A 27,925-nucleotide genomic window follows, 5' to 3' on the forward strand; every position below is an offset into this window, starting at 1 on the left:
TCATTTAACAGTCATTGATCTAGTTCTGGTCACTGGCTTGAACAAGTAGTGTTACAAAAACAAATCAAAATTCTTTCATACTTAGAGGCCCTCATAGTGATAGAGGACACAGGGACTTAGAACAGATAAACATGCATGCAAAAGTGCCATGTCAAGAGGAAATCAAAAGAAGCAACTAATCTGCAACAGATATTACAGAGAAATTTAGCAGGAATTTTAAACAGTATGAGCACAGGATGATCCCAGTCAAAATAAGTTTGTGAAAAGCATTGTTATGCTTTAGGAATACACAATATTTCATTGTAGTTAGGCCTGGATATAATGAGAACAACATTAAGAAGGAACCTTAGGAAAGGAATCTCATACTGACTTGTGATGAGCCTTTGCTGAAATACCAGCATACCTACTCAATTACAGGTTTTAAACATCATTTGGTAGGATGGACATCTATAGTAAACCCCAATTGGATTTTTATGTTAATTAAGGATCATTCTATGAGTGATTATCCACAGTACTGCCATATTAAAAATACTCCAATATAATATAATTATATCCTCTATATTCTGAAGATGGATGAACACCACCTCCTTCCAAAGTCACAGAATAAATACTTGCCTTGTTTCCCTGAATTGCCTTTTGGATCATGATCTGTTTTCAAGATGGATATTCTATTCTGAGATCACATGTAATTAAATTATTTGTAATGGTCTTTTATGTGATACCAGTGTATGTGTATGCATAAAGCAATCATTCATACCATAAATGTATCTATATCTGCATAAACACATTCAAAAATTATGATAACAAAATGCACTGTAAACATCTTCATGGAAGCTGTAATAATGCATAACTATTTTGGCAAATGTAGGATATTGTAACTTAGCACCACTTGACTGTTTTGAATGGTTAACTTTGATGCCAGCAGAAATTCACATTTTTCATCTGATATCCATTATATTACAGGTTCAGGATTGAGAGATTTCGATATTCTTAACTTTTGACTAGAGATAACACCATAGGAAAATCAAGAGCTACAAAAGCAAAATATCCCCACAGAAGACAACAAAGCACTATATATTCAGGGATTTCATTTTGTTTTACATAAATGCATAGTAAAATATTCAAATCCTAGGAAAAATGTACCTACTCTGTGGAAACTGTGGTGGGTTGTCATTGACATCTGTCAAGGTGATGTTGACTGTAGTAGATCCAGAAAGCCCTCCGACTTGTCCAGCCATGTCTTTGGCTTGAATGACCACTGAGTAGTGTTCTCTGGCTTCTCTGTCCATATTATGTAAGGCCGTTCTAATAACTCCTGTAATACATGCATTTTAAACAATAATCAGTGTGTGTTTTACATAAATGAAAGGCTACTCAGATATATTTTTATGTTTTAAGAAATGTTTTCTTTTGTTAGACATAATATTAAAATTTATTTTAACATAATTATAAAGCATAGGATCACTTTTCTCTAATTCAGTCCCCATTATTCTCCCTTTCCCCCTCTTCTCCCTTCCTCTGTTCCCTTTCCTCTACTGATCTAAGAAATGGTTTTTTAAATAGCATATTTTTAAAAGAAATCCACACTTCTGCAATTTAACAATGCACTAAAACTGATTTATGGAGTCATTTATCTGCAACCACGTATTCCTAACCATTTTTTTTTTGTGACTAATTAAGATATCCATCAGTCCACATTTCCTGGGGTTGATGGCCCCTTGAGGTCAGTCCTCTGCCCTGATTCCTTCTGCTAGTGGGCTAAGCATTTCACAATTGTTCCTCTCAGAAGTCTCAGTTAAGAGGTATTATTGATTTAAGCAGTGGTTAATTTTCTTCCTTACTGAACAATTTACATGGCTTGCTCATAGGGTCATCAAAGTTTGATGAAGGAAAACATTGCAGGAGTGTTGACATTTGAACAAAGAAGCATTTTAACTTATATTGAGAAAAAATATGTTTCCCCAGAAAACATATTTATCAAGAATAAGATATGTATTTTAGCCAAATAAAGTTACGATATTGAGTCTAGAAATAAAGCAAAAGTCACATTTTTAATTTTATATTGCTAGGGAGACATTTAATGCATTTCTTCATGATGGATACTTGGATTGAATGAAGGCATAAAAATATATATCCATTTTTTATAATGTTTATACATATAAACCCCTTTTGTATCCCCCAGAAATCAATATCCCTTTCAGTAGTCTTAAATTTAAAAAAACAAAACCACATTTTACAGAAGACCAAATTAACTAAGAGCCTATTGTTTAAAATTTTTTTTTAAAAATCACCTAGATGATATATATTATAAATATGTATATTTATGTCTATACAAAAAGAAATTCTCTTGAACTCACATTTAGTTAGTTATTGCTACAATTTGTTGGAAGTTGCCAATTGAAACTTTTAACTGTAAAGTTTACCAAACATTTGTACATACAATTTCTTGAAATGACAGAGAAAATGAAGTTGTATATTCAGAAAAAAAAAGTCCTTAAGATTGGAAAAGATCTATCACTTTATAAAAAATACTCCCCTTTTTACTGGTGCATTATAATTATTCTTCTCTATTCTACTTTCCATTCGGTTTTTAGAAGAGCCTGTCCTTTTAATTAAATTTATTTTTTTCTAGTTGGGCATGGTGGTGCACTCAGCAACTCAGGAAGCTGAGGCAGGAGAATTACAAGTTCACAGCCAGCCTCAGCAACTTAAGAAGGCCCTAAGCATTTTAGGGAGTCCATGTCTCAAAATAAAATATATAACAAAGGACTTAGGATGGGGATGTGGCACAGTGGTTAAGACCCCCTGGGTTCAATTCATGGTACCAAAAACAAAACATTTATTTTTTCTTTCTAGCTTCCACATATGAGAGAAAATATATGGGACTGTAGACCACATCTCTTTTCTTCTTGTTGTTGCTGTTGTTCTTCTTCTTTTTTCTGAATGAATTTTCTGTGTAATAACTTTAAGAGGAGAGCCTCTGGCATGAAAAATGATTCCAGAACTTTCAAACCTTGTGAACATGTAACTGAGAAAGTGTAGGAAAACCCCCTGAAGCTAAATAAAAATGAAAATTATTCTTATCACAATAAATTTTAATAATATGATAATAAATGATTCATCTAATTCATGCATATGAAAAAGCCTCAAGCCTCTTTATTAAAAAGAACAATGTTGTATCACATATGATAATTGCATAAGTAGTCACTGAATTGATGCAGGAATAAATTAGCAAAGGATTTTTGAAAATGTTTTAGAGAAAGGATATATATTTTTTTAGTATTTGAGAAAAAAATAAAGATGACTTTTTGGAGAAGAATAAATTATAAATGGAAATTTACTCAGATGGGAAGGAGTGTGAGGATGTTGTCAAGGATGATCTTCTACTGCATAATCAGTAAAATAAGGTTTTCAAGCTCTATATATCTAAAGATAAAACCCATCACCCATCCTTGCAGAGAAACTTTATAGATATCTCTTTAATGTGTAATTTGAATATTGGTCATTTAAGAGGACCAGAAAAGGAAAACCAGGGAGATGCCCTGTTGTATCCTATGAACCTTCATCATTTCAGTAGGGTGCTTTTATTTTTTATAGGGCAGACACTTACTTGTCAGTGTAAAGGAAAGGAAATAAGCTGACAAATGCTTTGCAGTAGCCAGTATGTCTGGATCATCAAAATCCACATTGACCTGGAGATGGCCTTGTTGCATGAGCTTAGCCAGGACCCCCTAGAGTCCTGTTGGTAACTGGGAGTGCCACAGTCAACTTTCCATAGAAACACAGTCCAGGGCAGGCTATTCTCATCTAACCTGAAGCCCAGGTATATGAAAGCAGATGGCCTGGAGCATAAACAGTGCACAATCATTTTTTTTAAAAATAGAATTTTAGTTTGACTCACAGCAAAATTGAAAAGTACGGAGACTCCCATTTTCTCCCTCCCCTTTTCACACACAGCCTTGCACACTATAGACATCTCCCCCCAAGTTGGTACCTTTGTTATAACTGATGAAGTTACTTCAGCACATCATTATCACTTGAAGTTGGATTGCACATTTAGTCTCATTTTTGGTGTTGTGCATTCTATGAATTCTAATAATAATAAAAAATACCTGTGTCCACATTAGATTATCACATAGAATAGTTAAAATACTATGTAAATTGTCTTTCTCAACTTATTCAATCCTTATTTCTACCAATCTCTAGAAAAAAATATTTTTATAGTCTTGACAGTTTTGCCTTTTCCAGAATGATATATAATTGAAATATGCAGGAGTTACTCATTCGGATGTCTTATTTCATTTAAAAATATCCACTTAAACTTCTCCCTATCATTCTATAGCTTGATAATTCAGATCACTCTTTTTAGTGGTGACTAATATCCCATACATGGATGCACTGCCAGTTATGTACATAATGATTTACTGAAGAATATATTGATTGCTGCTATATTTCAGAATTATAATTAAAATTGTACTAAAATTCCGTGCAGAGATTTTTGTGTGAATATCAGGTTTCAACACATTTCAGTATATGCCAGGATGTGAATGTCAAATAACATGGTATGAGTAGAGTTAGTTTTGTTAGAAACTCTCAAACTGTCTTCTACTGTGGTTGTATAGTATTCTTTACCACCAATGATGACTATCTTGTTGCTCAATAACCTAGCCAACACTTGTTGTTTTAAGGGTTCTTGATTTCAATTAATTAAATAGGTGCATAGTGGTGTCTGATTAATTAAAGTATTGACTTTCATCTCCCTAATAATATATGATGTTGAATATCTTCATATATTAATTTGCCATCTATATACCTTATTTCATAAAGTGTCTGGTTTGGTCTTTGGACCACTTAAAATATATTTTTCCACTTTTTTATTGCTTTTGAATTTTAAATTTGCTTTAACTTATGTATTGTGATATATATGAAGCAGTCTTCATTATTCATGGTTCTCTGGAGAATCAGAATCCATAATTTGCCAGATAGATAGATAGACAGATAGATAAAAAGCAAATCATGAAGATAAATTTTCTCAGATAATGGTGAAGGTTGAAAAATTCTATAGTTATTATCCTCAAGCTTTTTTTAAATTTTAATTTCATACCAGTGATTGAACTCAGAGGCTCTTAACCATGGAATCACATCCTCAGCCCTTTATTATTTTTTATTTTGAGACAGAATCTCTCTAAGTTACTGAGGCTGGCTGAAGCTGGCTTTGAGCTTGCAATCCTTCTGCCTCAGCCTCTGGATCCACTGGTATTACAGGCATGTCCCACCATACCTGGATACCAGTCCATATTTGAATGTCAAAATCAAGAGTGTTGATGATAGAAAGTCTAGTTCAACTGTAGAAGAACAAAGACCCAGCTTTGTTCTGGCATCTGAAGGGGCATATTCTCTCCCTTGCTTTATATTTTATTCCTTTCAGGGTCCTAATAAATTAAATGATGCTCACCTATACTGGGAATGGACCTCTGCTTTACTGATTCTTACAATTAAAATATGAATATGTAGCAATATTCTCGCAGAGACACCCAGGAATAATTTTTAACCATATATGTGGGCTGTCCGTGGCCGAGTGAAGTTGGCACATAAAATCAACCATTTCACTTTTTTTTAAGGTTTGCTCTTTGCAAATATTTTCTCCAGTGTCTGACTTAACTTCTTTTTCTCTTGACAATATCTTGAAAAAAAATAGACTTTGAAAAAATTAATGAAGTACAACATGTCCACTATTTCTTTCATAGATAATTCATTGGTTGTTTTATCTAAAATATACCCACCATAGCCAAGTCACTTGGGCTTTTTCCCATATTATTTCCTAGGGATTTCTTTAATTTTACATTTAAGATTACATTTCATTTTGAGTTAATTTTTATGAAGTGTGTAAGGACTAATTTCATATTTTTTTGGCATATAGATGAGTAGTTCATATTATCGTTTTCATTAAAGAATGGATTAGCCATGTTAAGAAAAAACTCTGTTTTCTCTCTATCTTAGCTTCATTTCCTTGTGAAAATCTGTTAATTGTATCTTCTGATTTTGTAAGGCTCTCTAGTCTGTTCTGTGGACCTCTTTGTCTATTTTTTCATTATATCACACTATTTTGATTAGCATAGGATTAGAGTAAACTTGAACTTAGGTAGAGTTAGTATCTTGACCTATTCTTCTTCAATACTGTGCTGGATTTTCTGGGTCTTAGTCATTCTAAATATGACTTAGAACCATTTCAGTAATATCTGAAAAAATAACATTTGGGTTTTGATTGATATTATACTGAATCTGTAAATCAAGTTGGGAATAATTTGACAATATTGACATTTTGACAATATTGAGTCTTTCAACCCCTGAATGTGTAACTTTTCCCCATTAGTATTTTTAAAAATTTTTTCATCAATTTTGTAGTATGTGTATATATATATATATATATATATATATATATATATATATATATATATATATATTTTTTTTTTTTTTTTCCACCATAGCAAAATCACATAATACACACACATACACACACACAACATTTTTTTTAGACTTATAACTGGCTAATACTCAAAGCATATTGTTCTCAAGTTCAATCTCCATTTATTAATTGATGCTGTATAGCAAAGTGATTGACTTTTGTATATTAAGCTTGTATTCCATTAACTTACTGAAATATCTTATTGGTTCCAGGATGCTATGGTTTAAACATTAGGTGTCCCCCAAAAGCTCTTGTGTGATACAATGAAAGAAAATTTTCAGATAAAAATATTGGATTATAAGAGATTTAGCCAAATTAGTGCATTAACTCCTGATGGGGATTAACTGAGTGACAACTGTAAGCAGGTTGGGTGTGGCTTGAGGAGGTGGGGTTTGGAGGTGTGCTTTTGCAGTTTATATTTTGTCCCTGGTAAGTGGAGCTTTCTCTGCTCAGCTGTCCAGGCACTCTGAGGCTGCTGCAGCCAGGGTTATAGTTGGCTTGGCTACTGCTCGAGAAGGCAACAAACCTTTGCATAAACTATGTGGTCCTGGTTCTACAGGATGCTGGAGTTAAGGAGTTATGGAGGCTTCCACTCATATTTCAAAGGAAGACCTTGTAGGCCATCAAAGTGCAGCAGGGTCAGAGTCCTGTGGGCACCCACTGAAAGGGCAAAGCATGAAGATGTGAGGACGAAGTTGAAGCTGCAGTGAGACCTCCAAGATTAAGAAATGCCAGTACTATAGAACATCTGCCAAGGAAACCTGCAGAAATTGATCAGAGAAAAACTGATACAGGCCATTTGGACTGCAATGATCAAGGTCACTGGGAAGAGCTACACAAATCCTTTGAGGAGAACATCAGGATACCATGTGCCCCAGATGCTGGACTTGGAGCTACAGGACTTGTTTGCTAGGATTTATTTCAGTTTGCTTTGGTCCTATACTTTCTTTACATGCCTCTATTTCTCCTTTTGGAATGGAAATGTTTACTCTATTCCTTTATGTATTGAAAATATGTAACTTGCTTTTGATTTTTACAGGGGTTCTCATTGATACTTTGCCTTGAGTCTCAGAAGAGACTTTGTTTTTGAACTTTTGGTAATGCTGAAATTGTTAAGACTATGAAGACTTTTAAAAAAGGACTAAATGCATTGTGATAACCTAGAAGTACCCATAGGGAGGTAGAATGTGGCTGGAGGTTGTGGCTTACTTGGGGGATGTGCCATTGAGGTATAAATTTTGTCCTTGATGAGAGGGGTTGTCTCTCTCTTCTACTTTCTGGTGCCATGTCCTGAGCTGTTTTCCTCTGCCACACTCTTCCACTATATTCTGCCTCATTTTGTGTTCCCTGGAATGGAACTGGTTGTCTATGGACTGAGACTTCTGAAATCACGTGCTCCTAAATAAACTTTATTTCCTCTAATTACTCTTGTCAGGTCTTTTAGTCACATCAGAAAAAAAAAAAAAAACTGATTAAAACACAGGAACATATGTTTTGTTCACTCATTTAGATTTTAATATAGAAAAGAAAAATGAAAATTATATATTTTTTCCTTTCAAAGGAGTAGGGATAGGGAGAGGATACATCTTTGCTCTTTCTTTCTTTCTTTCTTTCTTTCTTTCTTTCTTTCTTTTTAGTTTGTTCTTGTTAGCTATACAAGACAGTAGAATTAATTTTGACAATTACATAAATGGAGCATAGCTTCTCGTTATTCTAGTTGACCATGATATAGAATCTCACTGGTCATGTAACCATATATATTCATAGGGTAATAATGTCCAATTAATTCTGCTATGCTTCCTACTCCACACCTGACTCCTCCTTTCACTCCCCTATGCCTAATCCAAAGTATTTCTATAGTAATAGTGAACCTTTTCCCCAAAATCTTCACCAACATTTATTGTTACTTGTTTTCTTGATAATTGCAATTCTGACTTTTCCTCTCTTCACTCCTGTTAAGTGAATGATTTTCCTGTTATATATGAATAATCCTTTCTCTACATGGGAAAATATTTCCATAGATATTTAATCATTAAATCAAAAATAACTCACAAATGTTTCATTCTCAATGCTTATAGCAATAGCTGCTTTTATTTTTTACAGAATAAAATATATATTTTGAATAAATGCACATATAAATTCACTTCCCCTCACCCTCATTTTGTTATTTGTTTCCTGCCTTCTTTTATTTAGGAAACTACATTTCATGGTAATGAAAATTTTATAGATATTTTTTTCCAAATATAAAAGGGGTTAAATGTACAGATACCTGTGAAATATTGCCTTATGCACTGGTTTTATTAGTACATGTGCACATTAACACTATCCTGTTGTAACTGTTGGAATGCTCCTTTTATTCTAAATACTGTACTGGTTTAGATGATCAATTATTGAGGTGCCCTAGGTACTATTGTATCTGTGTTAGTTTTTAAACCTGACACTGCTTAAACATTTCTTTGAGATTTCATCAAGGGAAAGATTGACCATATGTGTTCTCTAGAAATTCTAATTTATTAAATTGCAGTGGGGCAGACACACAAAAATTTCACATTGATTTCGATATGTGTCCATGTGGGTTGCCTGAACAAAATACACTGAATGGCTTAAAGAAAAGAAATTTACTTTTCATTGGTAAGGATTCTAAGAAGCTCCGAGGTCAAGGTGCCAGGTGATTTGGCTCCTGTGAGGGCCATCTTCCAGTTTTCCAGATGACTATTTTCTCACAATGTCCTATGCAGCCTTTCCAGTGTATTAGCTTTGGAGTGTAGAAATGACCCTTTCTCTCTTCTTGTAAGGACAGTATTCCCAACATGTAGGCTCCACCCACATAACCTAATCTAACATTGATAACCTCCTTTGGGAGTTATGACTTCAATATATGAATCTGGGAGCATACAAACATTCAGTGTAATTCCAGTGCTTTGGGGTCAGTAACATGCTTTGAAAAGAGGCAATTGGAAAGGCATTATTTTTCCCATGACAGGTTATACATTTTTTTCACACTTTATCTTCATCTAATAAATGAATCTGTGTATGATTATATTACACACATCTATAACACACAATGATAATATAATTTTCCATGACTGTGATTTCTAAACCTATGTACAATATGGAGATAAAATAAACTTACATAGTCCAAGAAAGAAATGATGTTTGCTTAATTGGTTTGCTATTTCTGGCATGTGTCCATGTATCCATTATGTCCAGCAACTGCAATATTACTTTTTATTGATAAAATAAATGTAATATGTGGCCTTCTCAGTTAGTATTTTATTTAGTTGTTTTTGCATTGCTGGAGACTGAATCCATTGTCTTTTCCATGTGAAGCAAATGCTTTATAACTGCCCTAAACATTAACTTCTTCATTTAGTAAATTTTTAAAGAAAAAGAAATATATAGGGGTAAAATTAATTATAAATCATTGTATTGTTCATTTCTTCAAAAAAAAAGGAAATTTATCCTGTTTGTAATGCATCCTAGATGAATGTTTTATGGATATATTTTACTAGAAATATTTACTTCAAATACTTTAATGGAAATTGCTGCCTGTTATTCTCCTGTAATCCTTGGAAGAATCAAAAGAATGTGATTGCTTGTGTTACCATTTTGTTTTGTTTCTCATTATGATCTTAATAAATGGTTAAAGGCTTCTCAATCCCTGAAAATCACCATCTGACTATTTCTTCCCAGTAACCTTGATATGTAGGGTTTGTAACTAGGAACTCAGCTAAATACAACTTCTTAACAATGAAAATCCATCTGTGCTTATAAACACTATTTCTTGAGCCTCACAAATTGGCCTACCATATGTCTATGTGCCTGACTAATGATATTTGTATAGCAGTATACTCTCCAAAATGTTTGATTTTATTTTACCCAATAAATAAGAACACAATATGAAAATATTTTACAAATTTGCTTCATTAATTAATATTACAGAAAATTGCAGAAGAAAAGTTTAATAGGCTAGAACAAACAAATAAACAATACATTCAAATTCTCACAGAATCTTCTGAGGTACACACATTCATTTACCAGAGGAACTGGTAAGTTTCTTTTCATACCTAAACAACATGTTTACTCCTTTGTTCCGCTACTTATTTTTCTGCTTAATTTGCTAATTTGTTCATTTATTCATGTAATGTCTAGTATGTTATACAAAATATGTTAGAATTTCAGTGTTTCTCTGAAAGGAAACATGGGCCAATTAATTATAAACCATATGGAGTTTTATTAAAATGAATTTAAAATTACCTAACTTACAGGATACAAAATCAATATTCGAAAGTCAGTAATGCTACATGCCAATATCAAATTGTGTGAAATATAAATAAAGGAATAAATCCCATTTACAATAATTACAAATATAAAATTTATAGGAATAAAATAGTTGGAAGATCTGTATAATTAGTATTAAATACTGATGGAAATATAGAAGAGGACATACACCCACAAAGAAAGAAATTCCATATTCATGAACTGTAAGAATCAATATTATTTAAGTGTCCACAATACCTAAAGTAATTTACAGATTCAGTACAATAGCTATCAAAATACCAATGCTATTCTTCACAATTATAAATAAAGCAGTTTGTAATGAACTGAAAGGAAAAAAATGAATAGACAAAGCAATATTGAGCAACAGGAATAAAATAGGAAGCATTATACAAACTGACTTCAAAACATACCACAAAGCTGTTATAAACAAAACAGCCTGGTACTGGCAAAAATATCAGAACCATAGACAATTGAAACAGAAAAGGGGAGCCAAGGAGAAAAGCCCTGAATCTGCACCCAACTGATTTTCAGCAAAGTGGGTAGGAGCACACATTAGAGAAAGGCCAGGCTATTCAATAAATGGTGTTGGGAATTGGGTGTCTGCAAGCAAAAGGATGAAATAGACCAGTATCCTTCATCAGAAAAAAAAATTAACTAAAAAAGAGAGTTGGGGGTCTAGTTCAGTGGTAGAGCATTGCCTAACTTGCACAAATCCCAGGATGTAATCTCCAGAATTGCAGGGGGAAAAAATCTGGAAAGAAGAAGAAATAAAGAAAGAAATCAACTCAAAATGGATTAACAAATTGTTAGACATGAAGCTTCTAGAAGAAAAGATAAAATAAAAACTTTAGGACTTTGAATGGAAGCTTTGACAATGATGTCAAAAGCACAGAAAACAAACACAAAAATAGATGAGTAGGATTGAATTAAACCTACAAGCTTTTGCACAACATAAGAGATAGTCAACAGAGTACAGAAACAACCTACAAACGACAGAAATATTTGCAAACTATACGTCTAACAAAGGGTTAATGTCAGGAATACATAAGGGGGTCTGTGATTGTGGCTCAGTTGTAGAGCACTTGCTTAGCACATGTGAGACACTGGTTTGGATCCTCAGCACCAAATAAAAACAATAAAATGAAGTTATTTTGTTCATCTACTCCAAAAGATATTTTTAAAAACAATACATAGGTTGTGAAAATGTTCAGTAATGAAAAATTAATTACCCATTTCAAAAATAGCTAATAAAGTGAACATTAAGACGCTGGGAGAGGAGTTGGGTAGAATGAATAATGGGATGGGGACAAAGAGCAGAAGACAGTGAATCAACATAATCAATGAATGACACAAGCATGTATGGGAATACCACAGTGAATCACAATAACTTGTACAATTAATATGTGTTAATAATTATTACAAAATGTTTCCTAAGCCTTCAAGTATAAAATTAAGATATAGACAATAAACCTAAGTAGAAATTCCATAAAATAAGGCACATGAATAGCCAACAAGAAAAAGTGTTGGGCTGGGGATGTGGCTCAAGCGGTAGTGCGCTCGCCTGGCATACTTGCGGCCCGGGTTTGATCCTCAGCACCACATACAAACAAAGATGTTGTGCCCACCGATAACTAAAAAATAAATATTAAAAAAATCTCTCTTTACTCTCTGTCTCTCACTCTCTCTCTTTAAAAAAAAAGAAAAAGAAAAAGTGTTCAACATCTGTATTATCAGGGAAATGTAAATCAAAACCACAAGGAGAGGTTAACAGAATGCAGTATGTATGGCTGTTATTGAAAAAAAAACCCTAAAATAACAAGTAGCTTCAAGGATGTGGAGAAAAGGGAATCCCTTATCACTGTTGATGGAAATATGTAATAGTATAGTCATGGAAAAAAGTATAGAATTTTCTCAAAAAATTAGAATTACCATATGTTTTAGCAATACTCAAAGGAAATGATATCAATATGTCAAAGAGAAATCTACATTCCCATATTTATTCAGCAATATTCACAATAGGCAAAAAATGGCAATCAACTATGTGATATATATACACACAGAATACTATTCAGCATTAAAGGAGAACTAGATTCAGTCATTTGCAGCATGAATGTACTGAAGATGATTATGTTATACAAATGGGCCAGAAACAGAAAGACAAGTACTGCATGATTTCACTCATGTGGAACTTAAGAAAGTTGATCCCATAGAAGTGGAGAGTAAATGGTGAGTACCAGGTGCTGGGAAGAATATAGAGGTATGAGGAATAGAAAAAGAATGATCTGTGGGTATAGAGTTAAAATTTTAATAGGAGTAGGAAGTTCTCATTTTCTAATAATTGGTAGAAAGACTAAACCAAAAAAAAAATGTACCATACCTTTCAAAAAGTTCCAAGAAAGAATGCTGTGTGATTTTCCTTTAAAGAAGTGATAAATGCTTGTGGAGACAGATGTGTTTAACCTGGTTATGAAATATACACATGTATCTAAGCATTACATTTTCCTAATTAATAGGTACAACTTTTGTTTTTATGTATATTTAAAAAAAATCTAACAATAAAAATTAAAAATTAAAGAGATTATGTGGAGTTCCATTTATCATCAAATTAAGACTCCCAACTTAGATCTACAGAATGAGAATACAGGGCAGTAGATGACAGCAATAAGTACTTGTGACAAGCTTCTCCAGGGACTCTTATAAATGGACATGTTCTAGAGAACTGCCTAGAATTGGCAATACATATTATCTGACCTAAACGTGATCATATTTCATTGTAGAATCTTTTTCCTTAAAATAATACAAATACTGAGAGGTTTAAATATTTTCAGAAGTTTTACTATTTTCTAAAGTATTATTTTCTACAATTTGGCCACAATAAATTTTCTTCCCAGTTGTCCACTTGTGTCCATGTGTACATATGTATGACTCTTAAATATTTACTAGCATACCACTGATGGCTAAGGAAAAATATTAGAAAGAGGCAAGTGAAGGAGTTCTACTCAAACAGAGCCATATAAAAACAAGGTCTCTAAAGTGGGTGCAAGATACAAAAAAGGAGGTGGGCTCAGAATAGTAATGATGGACCCCATGTCTTCATACTATGCAGATTACCATATGCCTTGCTTTTGCTAATAGTGAAGCCAGGGCCAGGCTATGGGCAAAAAAAATGAAATAATCTCAAGTTTTAACATGATTAATTTGAATGTTGTTTTGGAAATAGTTAGAGATACAAGGGTGAAATCAAATGAAATAACTTAAAAGATAATTACAATAAGTTAAGTAAAATGAAATTGAGAAACTGTGGTCAGATCCTGAGTATATCTCAAAGATCAATTTGCTAATGAAATAATTGTGTGGTTTAACACAAAAACAGGAGAGGGAGAGAGATGATCCAAAGTGTTTGGACTGAGATATAGAACACTGAGATAAACTATTCCTGGGGAGGTTGTTGGAGTTCAAGAGTTTTGAGGTTTTTTTTTTTTTTTTTTTTTTTTTTTGTTGTTGTTGTTTTTTGTTTTGTTTTTTAGTATTTATTTTTTAGTTTTTTGGTGGACACAACATCTTTATTTGTATGTGGTGCTGAGGATCGAACCCAGCGCCACAGTGCATGCCAGGCAAGCTCACTACCGCTTGAGCCACATCCCCAGCCCCAAGAGTTTTGAGGTCTTTATTTTTGTTTTTTGTTCCTCCATCCACCCTATGGTGCTAGGAAGTTCAAGTTGGAATGCATTCTGTGATATGCATCTTAGAGAGTCAAGCAGAAATCTGCAGTTAGCATGCAGTGCATTATAGAATTTCAGACTAGTAATATACATGTGATCACTATTGAAACAGGAGGAAATGCAGAAAAGACACTGAGAAAAAGTGCACACCGATACGGTGGAAACCAAAATATTTCACAGAATAAAACTTCCTGAGTGCCAAATGCTGTTGCTAAGTCAAATGTGATGTGGTCTGATCGGTGTGTAGAAGGAGGTAAAGTCGGATACCCTGTTATGGAAAATGTGGCAGTTTGACCTAAATTTAACAGTGAACATAAGATGAAGAAGCTGTCATATGAGATATTTTAAAGTGAATTTTTAAGGAGGAGATGTCTGATTAGAATTGGTGTTGGAGGAAGGCCAGGGATTTCTAATGGCACTCAGGTATTTGGTTTAAGGACTCAGGTCAGTGGGGAGTCTCTCTACAGAATGAGAAGTCTAAGATGAAGATCTGTGAAGAGAGTGTTAATTCAGGGGGATACTGACCTTCCTGGGCTTAATGGCTATCTTTGAGAAAGACTGATAAGTAGTTGAACACATAACATAGGGTGTAAAGTTCTGGACTGATGAGACAAGATAATAACAATTATAAAGAGAAAGAGTTGAATTCACTCTTGCCTAACATAATAAAGAAAATGCCACTTATTAAAATGAATGGTCCAAATTGTTCTCTATTGAATCTTCATTCCTTGAGTTATATACTAAAAAATTACCAATCAGGTTGGAAAAGTTACCTTTTAAAACGATGAGAGGTAAAAATGTATGAAAATGTAATGGATATTATACAATAAAATTTGTCTATTTGGACTGAATTTAATATTTTTAAAAAATTTAAAAACTTGGCTATTGGTTGAGAAAATCAGCTGAATTACTCCTTTGTGTATAATTCAAGTTTAATCAGAAAGTACAATACTAGGTTGAATACATTACATTTTCCACAAATAAATTTGAAGGACCTTGCACTCCATAAGCTTTCAGACACTAAAAAAAGTAGAAACCACATGTCAAAAGAAGAAAAAAAAATATTTTACACATTAAAAAAAAAAAAAAACAAAAAACTAGTTTGTAAGGGAGAGAAAATAATTTTGAAAGTTATTTCTTATTATTGATTTAAATTATCCATCCATATCATCTTTCTGCCACTCAGTTATTAGTTATCAATATGACAGATCATTTGCCAAGGTATATCCAAAGAGATAGCAGTCAACTTGAACTGATATTTTATACAAAGCCTTCCCTAAGGTATCTTTGTACCCTTGTTGCTTGCACATTCCCTGAAGTCCCTGAAGTAACTTATTGTTTTAGTGAGACCCACTGTTTACTCCTTCTGTTTCCGTGTATGTGCATGATTTTTGATTATCCAGTTGCATGCTTTTGCATTTTGTGAAATGGACCAAGATCCTAAAGTTTGGGAGTGACTTCTGTCTAGTTGTCAATACTAAGACCTGGCTTTACACAAGCCCTGGCAATTAAATGCTCTTCTATTTTGCTTCCTGGTAGGGGAATGACAGAATCAGAAGGCTTAAGGCAGGCTATCAATTAAGTAGACCAATCACTACCTTATGAAATAAGAGGATGCAGACTGCCCAGACATATTTGGGGATTCACTGCACAGAGTTCTAAAAATTGAAAATTGAGTTACTTCAGCAAACAAGATAAACACTAGACAGAATTATAAAAGGAGTTATAAAATTGAAAGGAAATTAGCATACCATATAATGGCTGAGGAAAAAGGGTTAAATGAGGCATTGATTTAGCTATTTAGAGATTTTTTTCCTACTAAATAAACTCCCGAAATCATACCATTTTTGTTGATTTAACACCTTTCACTGCTCATTTTAACGTTGTTCACTCTATGGATTCCGAAGAACCTATAAATGTCTTTCCACAGACTCAAGTACCATTTATCAAAGTTACTGTGTGAGCTCACCAGGAAAGAGATTTGGCAAATTCATGGGTGGTATTTCCCTTTCAGAAATAATTCCAAAGAGATTTAACTAGAGAAAGAGCAGGAAATGTTAAATATCAGTGAACCATAAACCTGAAATGTTTTACTCATACGGATACATCAAAACTGTATCAAATGTGGAATTTTACATTTTTCCAGGTAAATTGGAAGTAGCAGCACAATAGCCATAAATCATCTTTCTTCTGCTTTTTACTTCCAAGTTATATCATTTGAGTTTCAAAATGACTCTCAATCCATCACTTTTTTATGTAACATTAATTTCTTTACTCCTAGCCTCAATTTAAGAAATATATATTTTACTTATTTATCTCTTTTTTTTTCTGGATTCTCTGGAAAAATCACTGGATCATTCGCATCTCAAATTCTGAAATTATTTTCAATGTATAGACTGGGTCAAGACACTTTGCTATATACCAAAAATATCCCCAGGGCTATTTTGATAAGGTTATAAAGTATACGAAGAAACTTAAAAATGTAAAAGGGATTGTAGCTTACTGATAAAATGCTTGCCTAGTATGTGTGAGGGTGGTCCTGGGTTTGGGAACTTGGGAAAAATTTTTAAAAGAATATTCAATTAATTCATAAAAATTGAAGACACGATGAAAATCATACATGCTGTATTTTTCACCTACTGAAAAGATGAATGTAGTAATTATCCAATAACTACATTTCATATATTTAGAAGTAGTATTATATGATATTAATCATCTAAATTGTCATTCTTTTCTTTGCTTGGGGCTCGGGCTACAACCCAGGACCTTACACATGCTCAACAAGCATAGCATTCTAGCCCTCAAAATTATATTATTAATAGACAATCTGAAATTATCTTTCATTCCCCTTTAGTATTTTCAAATGTTTCTTTCTTTTATGTTTGTGATTGTACATTTTGGACATGAACTACCCACTTGAGTCATTGGGATGTTCTCTGTCACTATTTGTATAATAACTTGCATAAATATTAAAAATTGGCCTCATGATATTATTGAAGGCTTCTGAGTCCGCAGTTAAATCTTGCTTTCACTATATACCTGCCTAAATTTTTCTCACCTTTAAACAGAAACATCAATACTACATGTCAACCTGGCTAATGTGGAGTCACATATAATTCACAGTAACACTTAGAAGAGTGTATGTTAAACAGTAAGCTCCAGTAAAGTTATCATATACTTAAAAAACAAGAAAAAAAATTCTGTTTCTCAATTTTGTTCAGAAGTGGGTATATTGTTTATAAAGCAAATGTGTCAGAAGCTTCACAATTCTTGATACATTTCCCTGCATCCCCAGACCCACCATTGGAGCTAGTTATTTTGCCATGAGATTGGCAGTACCTCCATTTATAGCTCTAGAAGTGTACAGATTTTTTTATAACAACTGTAATTAAACATCTATTCCAAAACCTACTTTCCACATTTTGACTACACATAACTTTTCCAATGCAAATGTAAATTTGTTTTTCATTCATTCTTTCTGAGTTTTTTCTTGATAAATCAGCAATAAGAATGGGTGCTTCCTAACCCAAGACTGTCTCTTTCCTCTTATTTTTTTTCCTATTATACCAACTATATTATCAAGTTTTTATTAAATATTATCATGAGTTTTGGTTCTTTATCTTTATCTATGTGTATAAATCCATAATTTAAATACCTTTCATGTATCAAGCATAAATGTAAATGCAATTTTTCCCAGCTGTTTAATCTAATCATCTTTTGATTTGTATTATTTCTCATGAACACTTCAAAAAATACAAACACTTGTAGACCACTTAGGAACCTACTGTTTTCCTGTCTCCTTTAATTTGGACATGGTGGAGAGGGTAAGGAAGATGACCTTATTATTTCTGCCACCCTCCCTGTGCTCTATGGACACACACTTTGTCAGCGAAGCATCACTCCCATGCCTTTTGCGTATACTCCAATGGCTGCTGCTTCTGCATCACAGCTGGCTATAAAGATTACTTTCAGACACTTGAAGACCAAGAAGTGGAGAACACTGTGGTGTTCTAAGCAGGGGCCAATTCATTTAATTCATTCAGACTGCATTAATTGGCCTCCAGTGTGGTTACCTAGTTTCTTCTTGAATACAAAGAAAATAAGAAAATCCCTTTAGATCTCATTCTCTGTGATGCCTCTAGCCACTATAGTAGATTTATTACATGTTGTTTTCAATTTCTACTTTTTATTTCTGCTGGCAAACAGAATTCAATAATGAAGCTAAAATATCAGCCTAATCTCTATATGCCAACAGATATTAAACACAGCCTATTTCTTTCAATTGCATTTTGCACGCTAAAAGGACAAAATTCTAGCAAATTAGAAATCACCAAAATAATTCAGTCACTTCATTAATGAAGTCATTAAATCAGTGGATGTTGATTGCATTATCAAGTGTGAAACACCCAGAATACAAATAAGAATAGAAAGCATTTCTAAATGGTTGTGATTAGGTAGCATTATATATTTTTAAGGCTATATAACCAAATTAGTTCAAACCAGATTATTTAAAACCTTTGGTTTTTATTTGTTTAGGCATTGAGTCTTGCTGGAGAAGTGAAGAGATAGAACAATCTCTATATTAATTTTCTCACTACCCAAACTTATACTCCCTTATATAATTATTTCCGAAGACCCTGGGCAGAATTGCACTTGCTTTTGTCACAATTTACTTCTATTTTGGAAACACTGGAAATATTGGCCATAAAATATCTGAACAGTATCATTTGTCCATGATCAAGTTTAAGACAAAAAAAAATTTTCCCTGAAGTAAGAATGTAGTGGCATACACACATTAAAATTTTTACCTTCTGTTTTTCTCTCATCTAATTACACTGTTATTGTTTATTTCTATTTTTATCTCATGCAATTACCTTAAGCTATTTCTCCAGAATTATTTATAATATGTGAAAGAAAATGCTTGCACATAAATACATTTTAATACATAACATGTAAAATGTTGTTATTTAATGGGACAAGATAGTATTTTAATTTCATTCTGCTTCTACACAAAAATTTAAGCAGTATCAAAATTTATGTATCAATTAAAAATATGGATTTTGCAAATAGATTGATGGGATCCAAATTATATTATCTTTGATTAACTCTGTGGTCTTAAGATGTTTGCTTCCCTCTTACAAAATTTTAGTATGTGCAAAACACTCTTAAAATTGCTTAGTAAGGGAGAAATAAAAGTTATAAACAAAAGATAGAATTGTTGCTTTTGTTCTTATTACATTATCGTCTAGATAGTTATAGGAAAACAGTAAAGTAATATTTTCTCAAAAATTTTCTTGGATGAACATTGCTCTCATAATTTTGTACTACTTAAAAGTTTACCAAATTTTGTAAGATAAACAAGTTTTAACCAAAAATTAGCCTTGTGAGGTGACAGGACTGTATGTTTATACATTGAATAGCTAATATATGCTTAGTGATCTACTGACTTTTGATGCCAGATTGCTTTTCCAGAGTCAATAAGTAAATGTAGCACATTCTTTATATTGATCAATAGCTCCACCCAATCAATTGCCTAATACATTGTATTTTATTACTGGCAATCTTTCTGACACATATATCTGTACTGGCATTTGATCATTAGATAATGCTCCTGAAGTCACATAAATCAACATTTATATATGCAAATACATATGGGAACTCTAAAAATTGTCTTCCCATGGTTTAATTCTCATGCCAAAGATGTTGCTATTATTCAATTTTTATCAGAACCTCTCCTGGATACCATAAATGAGTGATTGTTTCTTTATAACCCCCTTTGTGACAAAGTCCTTTAACTTTGGAAGTTACATTGGATGGTTGGGAATATACGTGGTTATTTAACATTAACAGTAATTTAAAAAAAATGAAGTAAGTGATTGCCCTGTATTTGAACCAAAGCAATAACACAATAAATACTTAGAAATTAGGCCATATTTATTCATCTATTAGCTATCAATTAACTTATCTTTCTATCCTTTTATTTATTTGACTTGAATGCCTTTCATTGCAAACTGTCTCTTCATATAATTGTGACAGGATAGGCCAAAGATATATTTAGAAAGCTTTACCTGGTTGTGCAGAATGTAATTCAGCTAAGTAATGGCCTTGAAGCGTAACAATCATTCTTGTGTTTTAGCAGAGGAAACACTAGATATTATCAATAATTTTTAGTCAAAAATGTGCATTTACTATACATTGTGGCAGCCACAGAACATTTCCTGAAAGTAAAGAAGGATTTTTGGCTTAATAAAGTGCCAACAGATTCTGAAATATTATCCACTAAACCACCATTTGCTCTAACAGACTTGGCTCAATCAATGATTTTCAATTACTAAAATTAAAACGGAACTCCCTCATTTGTGTATAGTCAGATTCACTTAAGGCAATAGACACTACACTGTTAGGATCTGTAAATAAGTCAAGATGGCACCTGGCATTTTGCCAGAGGGAGTGGTTTGTGAAGTAATGCCAGAGAGCCATTAAGTGTGGAGATTCCTTATTGGTTGACTGCTGTATCTAGTTTATGTTAATAAGCTGTGTGGGATGTATATATACCCCTCCTGTCCTACAATAAAGGGCTCCCACTCCTGCGGTATCAATGTACACAAGTTGTTCGTCACCCCCCGGTTATTTTGCTGCTGCCAGACTGTGGCAGATGGTGGCCCATACAGGGAGGCCTGGGACACTCGGGGGTAAGTGACAAAAAAAAGCTGCCCGTCCCTAGATAGGACAGGAGGAAAAATGGCCATTTTGAAAAAATGGAGAATATTGATAAAGTATGTTTGTGTCTTGTTTTGTCTTGAAATGTTGTATTGTCTTTGTGACAAAATATGGAAGGGGTGTTCAGTAAATTGTTGAAAAAAGGAGGCACCCCAGTGGAACCAAGAATAGTTCAGGCATGTGTTGATGGAAGCCCGGGAACTCTAGTCAGAAAGAAAAAGAAAGTTCAGAAGAAGAAGGATTATCAGGAAAAAAGTTGCAGCAAAAGGCTATTGCTGAATACTTTTCATTACTGGAGGGTGCGTGAATCAGCACGGCAGCTGCCAAGTGCGCAATCTGGTCATGGCTCAGCAAGGACTTTCCAAGCAGCGGCAGCGGGTTCTTCCCCGCCCCCACCCAGGGAGAGGGATGCCACTGCGAGAGCTCAAATCCAGACCTGCCCCAGAGGCACAGTCTCACAGGCTCTTGCTCCCTATGCCCAGTGGCAGTTTGAGTCCGGAATATTCCCCGGACTCTCCCTGGGGCCATCTGGGGCTGCCCAGGATGCTGCAGGTGGAAGAGGGCCTGCATCCCTGAAGTTTGATCATTTCCAAGACCAGTAACTACAATGGTTCTCTAAACACCTGGAAGCTAATGAGTAATGAGCACTATTAAGGCTTATTTCAAATGTAAAAAACCTTGAGATAATGTACTAAATTGTTCAGAAGGTTGCTGTCTTAGTGCCTGCTGGAATACTACAGGATTTTCTTTAGCCATCCAGAGTTTCTGCCTTCTTCCCAGTGCCAATGAAGACGAAGGTGGAAGAATTTCCAGTGTTGCTGAGAATCAGAGGAGACTTCGGATCAAGCTAGCTGCCTGCAGAACTTACCTGAACTGTGATTTAAGCTAGCTGCCTGCAGAACTTACCTGGACTGTGATTTAAGCTAGCTGCCTGCAGAACTTACCTGGACTGTGATTTACCTGGACTGTGAGTTAATCTATTGAGACACTGCTTTACCTGGACTGAGACAACAAACTGTAATCTACAACAAATTGTAACTCGGTATATCTGCTAATGGTGTCATTGCTGGTATAATTTTTCCAAGGGCTTCTTGCATGGAGCCATCAATCGGCTTGGTATTGTGGCATTTTGTATCCTCCCCTTCTGCTTGTAGCAGATTGTTTATGGTGTTTGTGTAAAAACCACTATGGTCATTATTTAAATTAAACAAAGGGGGAAATGTTAGGATCTGTAAACAAGTCAAGATGGCACCTGGCATTTTGCCAGAGGGAGTGGTTTGTGAAATAATGCCAGCGAGCCATTAAGTGTGACGATTCCTTATTGGTTGACTGCTGTATCTAGTTTATGTTAATTAAGATAAGCTGTGTGGAATGTATATATACCCCTCCTGTCCTACAATAAAGGGCTCCCACTCCTGCTGTATCAATGTACACAAGTTGTTCGTCACCCTCTGGTTATTTTCCTGCAGCCGGACTGCGGCACTACACCAGGCTATACTACAGAAGAAAGGAATATAAACTCTATATTTGTAGTACACCAAATTTTGGAGTTTAATTAACAAGTGTCAATCACTTTCATTAATGTTTTTGAAAAGTTTAAAAAACTATATTTTCCATTATTGGATGATGTTTTTAAGTACAGGTACATTTTGGTCTGGTGAAATCTAGTGAATTAGAATATGCTGTGCATTTTTACTTTGAAAAACATATTTTTAAAGAAAGAGAGAGAGAGAGAGAATATCTTTTTTGTAGATGGATACAACACAATGCCTTTATTTTTATGTGGTGCTGAGAATCAAACCTGGGTCCTGCCTGTGCTAGGCGAGCGCTCTACTGCTGAGCCACAATCCCAGGCCTGGAAAATGTTTTTATGAATTTTTTTTTAAGAGACAGAGAATTTTTTAATATTTATTTTTTAGTTTTCAGTGGACACAACATCTTTATTTTATTTTTATGTGGTGCTGAGGATCGAACCCAGCGCCCGGCGCATGCCAGGCGAGCATGCTACCGCTTGAGCCACATCCCCAGCCCCTTTATGAATGTTTTTTAACTATTAATAGATGCTAACTTTTCCAACTGAAAATGCATGATATTTTATTCAAATAATTTTGTCCTTAAATTGTTATACTTTATTTTTTTATGTTCTATAAATTTTTAGTTCATATGATTTACTGAATATCTAAAGAAACTTAAGATTTAAATTTTAATTATTTAATTTAGAATATTTGACTCTCGAATTTCATGTAGAATATTTGCACTGATCTTCAACATGTATTATCAATAATAATGAATTCAAAATTATTTTAATTCATAAAGACAAAAATATTTTCATAAAATTGGGGAACCATCACAGTCAGTAAAAAGTTAATAACTCTGTACTTTCTGTATTTCCTCTTCAGTCTGAATTGTCTCAGATTCTGTTCATAGTTACGAGTCAATAACAAGTGTTATTCATACAAAAAGGACAGGGCAAACACAGCCAGAAATGTGATGATGTGTATTCTTATTTATATCACTAATCCTATTGGCATTTTTGCAAGATTGAGCTTTCTTTTATACCAAATTTACATAAGAATGGAGTTATGTTTTATAAGAAAGGTGATTTTTCTCTTTCAGCCAGAAATCACAAAATAAACACTGTTTCCTCTCAAGCAAAACTGAGTGAAAAGACGGAATCCAAACCATCTGTGCCTTTTAGCTAATGAATTTCTGCTCCTCTGGGGAAAATTAAAGTAGAGCTTTGTAAATCTATAAATGGCAGATATATATTTGGGGGGTATTGTTTGGTTGGTTTGTTGGTTTCATTTGATTTTAATATTTTTAAATGCTTTTTAATTAATTGACATACATTTTTATATATTTAATGTGTACAATGCAACCTGTTTTCTACAAAATATGACTACATTGTGAATAACTAAAGAAGCTAACTAACAAAAGCATTATATTACCAGGCAGATTATTCCTGTTTTAAACTAGAGATACTAATATCATTTCTGCTGTATCCAGTGCCACATTCTTTATTCAATACCATACCATGTTTTGTTCTTCTCTTGTGACATACTCTTTATTCCCATTTATTCAAAAACCCTACCACTGACAATGATTATCCTTGATCAAATTCTGTCAGACTCTCCTGAACTCTCTCTTTCCGACATGGTGTTTTCATGCTGATCTCTGCATTGTGCAGTTTTACCAAGAATCCTGCAAATCAATTAAATCAATATTCCGTCAATCTCAATATCTGATATCCCTTAATGTCTCAGGTTCTCCATTTCTTATCATTTCTAAGGGGTGGTCTCTTCACCCTGCTATGCGTTAATCAAATGTCCCCCATTAATTCTGATCTTTCATCTTAGTAATTTTCCATTCAGTGGCCTCCTGATCTTCCACCACATCCAACTATTGGCTATAAATCCTCCTTTTCCTTCTTGCATTCATAGTTGAATCATTTTCTCTTTTCAGCTGAAATACCCATTGCAAGGCTTCCTATACCTATCAAGATGGCCCTGAACAAACTCTTGTCTTGCTGTGTGTTATGAATAAGACCATTAACATTCAACCTAATGTTAATTTTGTTATATTTTTATTGCTTATTATCTGTATTCACTTCACCACCTCTTACAGCAAGAATGTAATCCAGGGTGGCCATGTGTGTAGGTTTATTTTGTTTTTTAAAAAAGCCCAGATAGCTTCCATGATAGCTTGCCATACAGGAAGTTGTCAGTAAACAGTTGTTAAATGCAGTAGAACTGAGTAAAGCACATGATGATCATTAACAATGCATTTAACACGATAACCAGAAGCACCATAGGCTCTCTCAATGTTCCTAGACTTTGACACTCAGTTTGTGGTACTTGAACTCTCAGCAGCGCTTTTACCTGGAATCTTGTTGGAAATGCAGTCTTTAGGCCTCTCTGGATACCAAACAATTCAGAACCTCAATTTTCCTAAGTGCCCACTATCTTAACTGCATTCTTACAGAAATGAGTCTCTTGTTGCACAACACATGAGCCATTTGTTCTTTTGTTTCCCTTTTCCATATTTTGTACGGGAAATTGTTCCCCATACTTTCATAGAGATTACATTCATGATGGCAGTTGATATAGATCAAATGCTTCTTTAGTGTGTTTAAGCCTTTACTAAATATTTTGCATTAAATATGTTATTTAAAATAGTTCTTTTTTTGTGTGGGGTAATATTGGCAAAATGGAAATGAAGAAGATCACAGCACTTTCCTCCCTATAAAAAACAACAGCTGGACCACCAATGAATTAAAAAAAAATCTGAGCTATCTCAGGGATCCAGATCAGAAGCAGCAACAATACAGTGAAGGAAAAAAAAAAAAAGCAAGAAAAGAAAGAAACAAACAAACAAATAAAAAATAAAGCTCAACACAGAAAATGTTTCCCTGTGAATTCCTATTGCTAAAAAAATAACAGCAGGTTGAATGACCAGTTTCCCTAGACATTTGGGAAATGAGAAAAGAGTGTGCTTTAATGTCACCCTACTAAGATCACTGGAGAGGGTGACATAGTAGAGAGGCGTGAAGATTGCCAGGAGTGCAGAAGAAAAAAATTAGTGTAGAAATAAGTAAAACACAGAACAAAAGAGAGAAAACTCAAATAAATAATATCAGAAATAGAAGAGAAGGCACCACACTGCATGTGACAGAAATTAAAGTGTTTATAAGGGACTGTGATGAACAATTATATGCCAATGAACTGAATAACTAAGAAAAAATGGACAAATTCCTAGAAATATACTACATACCAATACTGAATCAAGAAGAAACAGAAAACCAGGACAGACCAATAACATAAAAGGGGACCAAGTAGTAATAAAAATATTCCCCAAAAGCCTGGGACCAGAAATCTTCACGACTGAATTCTACTGAGTTTTCAAAGAAGAATTCACATCATTCCTTCTTAAAGTCTCCCCCAAATAGAGGGAATACTTCAAATACATTCTGAAACCTGCATCACACTAATGCCCAAAACAGACAGAAATACTATGAAAATTAAACATGACAATTCAAAATTCCAGATTCAGAAGTCATCAATAAAATATTAGAAAAACAAATTCAGCAGCACATTGAAGTGGCCATACAACATGACCAAGTGGAATTTATTATTAGATTTCAAGTATATTCAACATGCAAATCAGCTACTGTAATATGAAACATTGACTAAATTTTTAAAATCACACAATTAAGGTAAAACATGAAAAGAAAGCTTTTGAACAATTTCAACAAATAAAAATTTTCTCAATTAGAATTATAAAAGGGACTTACCTCTACACAATTAAAATCACATGTGAACACTCCAAAGCTAACATCATAACTATTGGAGAAAAACTGAGCTTTTTTTCTAAAATACACTAACCGTAACAACAAAGAATGAGTAAAAAGGTCTCCATTTGAAGACGACTTAGTCATATATGAACATATTGACTCAACAACAGCATCAAAATTATTAAAATTAATAAACCATTTTTTTATAATGACTGAATACAAAATCAACATAACTAAATAAATTTTAGCTGCTAAATAAATAAAACACAAACTACCTAACTTTAAATAAAGAAAACAATGCCACTCACAACAGCCATATAATAACAACAATAATAATAATGAAGAGTAATAAACTTCACCAAAGAGTTGAAAACTTGCATATTAAAATGTAAAATATTGATGTTGATAACTAAAGATGACACAGATAATTGGAAAGATATTCTGTATGAATAAGAAAAAACAGTATTGCTAAAATGTTCATACTACCCAAATTAAAAGCCATGTACAGATTTAATGCAAATCTTTCCAAAATTCCAATAGCATTAGTTACAGAAAAAAATTAAAAAATGTAAAAGTTATAAAGAACTGCAAGAAAACTCAAAAGGCCAAAGGAATCTTCAGGAAGATTAATTTCACAACTACAGAAATTAAAACAGCATAATAGTGGCATCAAAATGAACATAACCCACTTGAATCAAAGTGTGGAATATGATATGTCAAGAAATTTGTAATGTTTTGAACAACCCACAATAAAAAATTAAAAAAAAAATGAACATAGGCCCATGGAATGGAATATAGAACTCAGAAATAAGTCTACTCATCTATGTTCAACTAATTTTCAATAATGTTAGCCTCTTAGGGCAGCATTCTCTTCATTGGGAAAATACAAAAATATAAATGTAAAATACATTTTTGGGGATTTGATGAAATTAAGTTTTCAAGCTTTTGTATGATGTTACAAGATTTGACTGTGATTAAGTGTAAGCACTTAATAAATCATAACTATTAAGAATATTCTTATCATTTCAACTTGAATATAGTATGATTTTATATAGTAAAAGATACCGGCCTTTCAGTTTGTAGTCAAAATTAACTATTAATTTCATTACATAAATTTCTACTCAAATTTTTATATATTTTTATAGTATTCATATATAAGTAAAACTAATTAAAATAAGGTATTCTTTAGAATTATTATTAAATGGTAATTTTTATTAGTGGCATATATTAAATTTTTCACTTCTTTTGCTATTTGTGTGACACACCTAGTACAAGAAATTTGCAAGAGGTTAAGAGAACAGAGTTGGAAGACATGACTAGCTCCACATAATAGTTGAGAAAGTTAGGAAAGTTGTTGGAGAAGTATTATTGAGACTAATATTAAAGAAAACTAGACCCTCCCCAGGTAAAGAAAGGAGAGGAGTTCATCAGGAAGTAGAGCTGCTG

General features: G+C 33.4%; 1 protein-coding gene across 1 annotated transcript in view; it reads right to left on the minus strand.

Moving 5' to 3' along the window:
* The window catches only part of LOC139707011 (cadherin-18-like), a 146,533-nt gene that overhangs the window by 59,768 nt on the left and 58,840 nt on the right, over positions 1-27,925 (minus strand). Inside the window, 1 exon segment of the mRNA XM_071617004.1 lies at positions 1,148-1,315. Coding sequence (XP_071473105.1) covers positions 1,148-1,315 — 168 coding nt within the window.

Source organism: Marmota flaviventris, chromosome 9 (assembly GCF_047511675.1).
Source record: "Marmota flaviventris isolate mMarFla1 chromosome 9, mMarFla1.hap1, whole genome shotgun sequence".
NCBI lineage: Eukaryota > Metazoa > Chordata > Mammalia > Rodentia > Sciuridae > Marmota > Marmota flaviventris.